Source organism: Vitis vinifera, chromosome 13 (assembly GCF_030704535.1).
Source record: "Vitis vinifera cultivar Pinot Noir 40024 chromosome 13, ASM3070453v1".
Classification (NCBI taxonomy): domain Eukaryota; kingdom Viridiplantae; phylum Streptophyta; class Magnoliopsida; order Vitales; family Vitaceae; genus Vitis; species Vitis vinifera.
Window position 1 is genome coordinate 28,976,211 of NC_081817.1, and position 6,780 is coordinate 28,982,990.

Consider the following 6,780-nt stretch of genomic DNA (forward strand, 5'->3'; position numbering starts at 1 on the left):
TGTTTATCGAAAAACAATTGCAAACATTTCAAATCTTGTTTCTTGTTATGACATGATAAATAATGTTTTCTAGGTACATAATAAAAGCCTCGAAATAATGTTTTTAGCTTATAGCCATGAAAAAAGGGAGATTTATGATTGGTTAAGTCATTCAAAGACTCATGTCAATGGGAAATTGTGTTCATTGAGAGCTATAAATTGAAGTTATAGAAGACACTTCATGAAATGAGAAAGACTCGAGGCTTTCTTCTTATTAATACTAAGTTAAGCAAGTCTCATATTACAACACACATAACCATTGTTTCCATGGTAAAGATCCTCTTTTAGCACACTAATACTAATTAATTATACCAAACTCTAGACGATGGCAAAAACCACCAAGTAGCTGGGATTACAATTTTTTATTTTTGGAGGAACTTCTTGAACCAATAAGCAGAATGCTTTGGGTATCGCTTTAAATCATTTTTATAATCCACATAACCAAGGCCAAAGCGAAAGGCGAAACCAGCATCCCATTCAAAGTCGTCAAGAAAAGACCATGCAAAGTATCCTTTCACATTGACGCCCTCCCTACCAAAATTGCATACATACATGCACTATATTAGTAATAATATTCTAGTACTTCAGAAAAAAAAAAAAAAAAAAAAAACTCAAAATTAGGCCTCAATGTTGTAAATTCTAGCCTCGATGAAGGCAAGATTTGATTTTAAGTATACAGTAAAATACCCTAAAAACTTCAAGACTATACCTAATGCAATATAATATCTTAGTTAAATATTTCATATTCTTATTATTAGATTATCAATTTGACTTAAAAGCTTAACTTGTCATACGTGAGCTTAAATGAGATAAACTTTATATATTATGCCAACGTACTTAGGCTAAAACCCTAACACTCACATAACCCATGGATGTTGCATATGTGAGCTAAATTTAATTACTCACTTGATAGCTTTTGAGAGATAGTACAAATGTCCACGGTGGTATGTTATCCTCATGGTATCATTGAGATCTTCCTTCATAGGCACTGAAGCATTATTTGCAGTAGCCAAGCCTGCACAAGACCATATAACACATTAGTTTGAATCATATTAAAATGAAATCAAAATATTGTTCTATGACTTAAAAACAATATAAGTTGATAATCAATTCATTAAGCCTACCATTCTCTGTAATGTAAATAGTTGGATTGTTGTAATGTTCCTTGATGTAAAGCATAAGTTTTCTGATTCCCCATGGACAAATGTAAAGCCAATTCAACGGGGTCTACAAAATCACACACCATAGATCACTTAGTAATGAATTCATGAATTCATATAGGTTATGTCAGGTTCCTAAAACATATTAATAAAACAAAATAAAATACGAAAAAAAAGTCAATTTTTTTTCATGTCTAATTATACTTTAGAAAATATCAAAGAAATTAAATATAATTAAAATTAATTAGAAAACTTATATATTTTTAATTTTTATATTGAAAAGTCAAAATAAGTAAAATAAACTTCAAGTAATATATAAACATAATTTATTGGTTTAAATTTATTTTTTATTCTTTTTTTTCTCTCTCTCTCTCTCTCTCTCTCTCTCTCTCTATATATATATATATATATATATATATATTGCATCTTCCCTCAATTTTTTTTAGGAACCAAACATAACCTTAGATGTCTAAGGATAGAGACATTACCGGTTGGCCAATGTTAACCCCATCTTTCTCCGCTATAGCCATAGAAAAAATGAAAAGGGTTTAGTCACCTAAAGGCAAAGCATGAAGGAGAACAAGAATCATAGTTGAGCTCATAAGATTGAGTTTTTCAAGCTTACTGGTTAGGTTGAGTCGGCCATCTAGTGCCCAGCTTAGCTCCAAGGTGTTTATTGTTGATGCATAGGTAGTGGCATAATTTGAAGTATAGTAATTAATTCCTAAGAAATCCAATGATCCCTTAAGCATTTCGGATTCTGCTGGCGAGAATTTGGGCAGTCGATGCCCCACAAGAGATTGCATGGTCATTGGGTACTCGCCATATGTGATTGGATGTAAAAACCTAAAAAAAAAAATTAAAAATTAAAAAATTCATATAAAGGTTAATCAATGAGAAAATATTCCAAACTAAATATTTAGAATGAAAAATGATATTTGATAAATTAACTTCATGACTTAATATGAATTAGTGACTTAAAGACTTAAAATTAAGTAATTAATTAAATTAAGCATGTTTTAAGAAATAATCTAATATCATAACTTGAAGTTAAAAATAATTTTAAGTATTAAGTCAAAATATTTAATTTATTCTAAATTTTATATATATATATATATATATATATATATATATATATATATATATATATATATATATATATATATATATATTATTTCATTTACCATGTTTAATAAAAAGTATATTTTACAATTGACTTTACATTCACAACAATCTTTGCGTAAATATGTTTTTATAGTTATTTCAAACATGTGTAACACATTAAATATAAATATTTAACCAATAAATTAATATTTTAAAATCAATGAAAACATATAAATATTAATCAATTAGTGAAGGTAAAAATGTCAATTTAATAATTTAGAATAAATTTTAAATTAATAATTTAAGAATAATATTAATTTAATTTAAACTTGAGTAATTAAATAATAAGAATTAAGTTTTACCAAACATCCATCAAGTCCTAAATCAAAATGGTGGCTTAACAAGACTCACCATCCTAACATGAAATCGAGGGCTCTATGGGAGGCCTTGACACCCGCAACGGTTGCATTCTTTGATTGTAACCAATGTGTTACTAGGGTTACTCCGATAATTCCCTTTTGAGATTTCTGCAAACATTCAAATATAATAATCCAAAACTATCAATATTGTCTGTCTTGAAAATGATCTTTAGTTAATCAAAATGAAATGCATGTAACAAGTCATAAGCAAAAACCTGATACTTCTCCTTGTACAATTTCACTCCAGCAGCATGAGAAAGAAGTAGGTGGTGTGCCACTTTATAGGGTTCAGTTGCAGAGTTCCCAGAGGCACAAGTGCCTGAATAGTTTGAACATCGGCCCGGTGCAAAAGTCCCAGTTGAGTAGCCATAGTAGCTATAGGAGAATGGCTCATTCAAAGTGATCCAATGCTTCACTCGATCCCCAAATTGTTTAAAGCAAAAATCAACATAGTTGCGATAATCGTCCCTATATCAAACCGAAGCTTTTCCTTTAATTAAATAGGATCATTTTATGAAAAATGTATAGATGAAGGTATGATCATATGTTCCAACTTACACTATTTTAGGGCTTAAGAATCCACCATACTCATCTTCAAGGGCTTGCGGAAGATCCCAATGGAATAGAGTCACAAAGGGCTTCAATCCTACGTATGATAGCAAGATATATATGAGCATGCACTATAAGTTCTTCAAACTATTTCTCCGAAATTATTTTGGAAAACATAGAATGTTTCAAGGGAGATTGGTAATGACCATTCGCTAAGAGCTCATTGATGACGTTGTTGTAAAATTGGACACCCTCCTTGCTCACTCCCCCGCTAACTCTTCCAGCTGAAAACAAAATTCCATATATGTTAACCTAGCTAATGGATCAATTAATGTCGATCATTCAATCAAATATATATACATCATATGGGCATGACCCAATTTCTTACTTGGTAGTACTCTAGTCCAGGAGATGGAGAATCTAAGGGCATCCATACCCAAGAACTTCAGCAGTTGAATGTCCTCCTGTAACATTAATTCTAAAGTTATTTTTCAGAAGTGAAGATAACTTCCTGTAAATCCAAGGATTTGGTCACCGTAAGGATGATTGCTATTCCAAGGCTCCAAAGACAAGTGACAAAATATCATTTACATTAGGGTTTACCTTATATTTATGATAAAAATCAATGGCTACATCTCCTGTTGACTGGTCCGAGATCTTTTCTGTCACAGCACCAAACCTCTTTTCAGAAATTAATACTATGGAGATTTGTATGGAAATAAAAAAAATAGGCATAGCTCAAGAACACAAGTCATTGATCCTTGAGGTTTATTGAATTTGAGACTTTTTTTTTTCTTTGATTTAAACAAGTAAAAAAATAAAAATAAAATAAACAAGCAAAAAAGGACAAAACTGTATTTTATGTCAATTTTATTTATCTTTTTTAAGTTTTTAATTAAATACATCAAATCTTTATAGGTTGGAAATTTTATTAAATACCTCTTTTATTTTATTTATTTTTTACTTTCATTTATTTATTTTCATTCAAAATAAAAAGATGTAGGATGAAATTTCAAATTTAGAGATATTAGATATATTTAACCAAAACATAAGAAAAGGTGAATGACCTTGTATTTCAGTACCATCCACCCATGATATATATTATGTATTTCAGTACCATCCACCCATGATATATATTATGTGAGATGCAGAACTTTTGAGGTGTTAAAACTTAAATGTAAGATTGAAAATAAAATTGTACCATTCCAAATCGAAAGCTACACCACACAAGTCATGTCAGCACCGACCAGTGGTGGTTCTTTTTGGCTGACCCACTGGAAACTAACCTCAAGTTGTACCACACCTGGAAACTTTTGGACCATGGTATATAAAATTATCACAGAGAAATTGAGAAACATTTAATGGTCTGTTGCAGTGGTCCTTATGATGGGGTCACCCCTGTCATTATTCAAGATTGGCTGCTTCTTTTTTCCTTTTGTTTTTACTAAGCAGTCACTTTCCCATATAAATTGTTTTGGAATGAAATGTTAAATATGATCTCTACCAGGTTATAGAATTCAATTGATGAGAAAATCTAGATAGAATTTGGTGTATGATTAGAATCATTCAACCCATGAATTCAACAAAATCTTGAGTATTGCAATTAAATTAAAAAAAGGGGGTGTCTTAAGTCATATATGTTAATTTTCAAAAATCTAAATTATATATTCATATTTTTTATGCTTCATATTTTTTTTATGGAATAACAGGTTTGTCTTAGGAATGATAATGGGATGAATTTTTGGAGTACCTACCCCACTTTGTCTCTAATGAGGTAGGTTTAAAATTTTAAATAAACTATTTAGGGGTGGGTTTGAAATTTTTAAGAAAAAACTTGGGATAGGTTCGAGTATTACCTTAATTATCCCATTCCATCTCGCCCCAATTATTTATAAAATTAATTTTATTTTTTCATTTTTAATTTAATAATGATAATAATAATAATTATAAAATAAGTTATAAAAATTTATAATATTTTAATTATTTATAAAATACATTTATTTTAATATAATTAAAAACTTTTAAATAATTTTTTTATAAAGAAATTAAAAATTTTTGAAAAAATAAATAAATAAACCCGCAGGTGGGACATACTCACCCCAAACCAACCATATTGTCATCCCTAGTTTCCCTTAATCTTATTACCAAAATCCAACAATAAAATCGAGTTCAAGCTTTGATTTTTCCTTGTACAGATCCTAGATTTTGCAGTGGTGAGGCACAGAATGAGAATCCAGTAGGTCCCTCAGCCATGTCCAGTGTACAATTTCCATGGTCCTCATAATTTGATCATGTCATGTTCAGGATCGAATTATAACATATGTAACTTCTAGACATTGTTTCACTTTACAGCAAATGGACACTGTCCAGACAACAGTGTGAAACCTTTAAAGTTCGTCAATTATTGAAACTTAGTAATGTGATTTATAAAGTTTACCCTCTACATTGTAAGCTTAATAATGGAACTTTTAACTAATATTTCAAACATTTGAAGCAAAATCAATGAGAAATTGTAAATGAAACCATGGAATCAAAGTCATCTTCTAATAATAAGTGATGGTATGTTTTTGAGATTTGAATCCCTTTAACACATGCATTTTCTGGGACAACATTTAAATATACCAAACAATCATGTGCCTGCATTGATTTATGTTCAGCAGGCTGATGTTTAGTTTAGTAGTTGTGTTACATCTTTCAGGCAAAACCATTGAATTATTCTTAGACAACTTGTCCAAAATTCCAAGAAAATGCACGTGCCAAGAGACTTGTTATGCACATTATAACCTGAATAGATAGGAAAAATAATTTTCTAGCTGTTAAATAACTAGATTTTTTTTTTTTTTTTTTGTGACCTATCCTTGAACCATTATGAATCGCTAAAATTATCATTTATCATTATGGTTGTACGTTCTTTGCCAAGATTAGGCCAAACTGATGATGAACCAGGGTTCAGAGAGAAGAGAGGACCTGGATATTTTGCAGTGAAGGTGTCCCAGATACTCTTGCCTCTAAGATGTGCTGCTCCTTCATACTGAGATAATAGTATACAAGTTAATGCATATATTGAGAAAACCTTGTAGCCCTAAGTCAATGGAAAATGTTGGGGTTGTACCTGGTAGGCTGATGAGGCTGCTCCAAAAGTAAAACCGGGTGGAAAGCTATGTCTGCTGAACATAGCCGAGGGCTTTACACCATGGCAATGGGCAAAGGAGAGGACTAGGACAAGGGCACAGAAGAGAAGGGGACCTTGAGTGGCCATTGCGGAGTTTGCTACACACAAATTTGCTTTTGGAACTCTCTATATATAGAGAAAGCTAGAAGCAAAGGATAAGATATCTTCATGGATATCGATATGAGACCTAGTACAATCATCGTATACACACGTAAGTATTAATTTGAATAGGTCATTAATTAGCATATAAGTATATGATATCACATAATCCCTTGGATCTACTTAAAGCCGACATGGAATAGTACTACCGGAGATTTTTATCCTTATCTCATTCTTT

General features: G+C 30.8%; 1 protein-coding gene across 1 annotated transcript; it reads right to left on the reverse strand.

Annotated features, from left to right (window-relative positions):
• Positions 1-217: 217 nt before the first annotated feature.
• On the reverse strand, positions 218-6,563 carry LOC100264732 (beta-glucosidase 13). Its single transcript, XM_002270386.5, has 13 exons — positions 6,384-6,563; positions 6,239-6,302; positions 3,875-3,933; positions 3,660-3,735; positions 3,478-3,555; positions 3,281-3,368; positions 2,938-3,190; positions 2,715-2,830; positions 1,825-2,045; positions 1,688-1,719; positions 1,164-1,266; positions 946-1,054; positions 218-570 (listed from the first exon to the last, which is right to left on the reverse strand). Exons 1-13 carry the CDS (start codon positions 6,528-6,530, stop codon positions 402-404), a joined length of 1,515 nt encoding a protein of 504 aa, XP_002270422.2. The 5' UTR covers positions 6,531-6,563; the 3' UTR covers positions 218-401.
• Between the last annotated feature and the right edge of the window lie 217 nt (positions 6,564-6,780).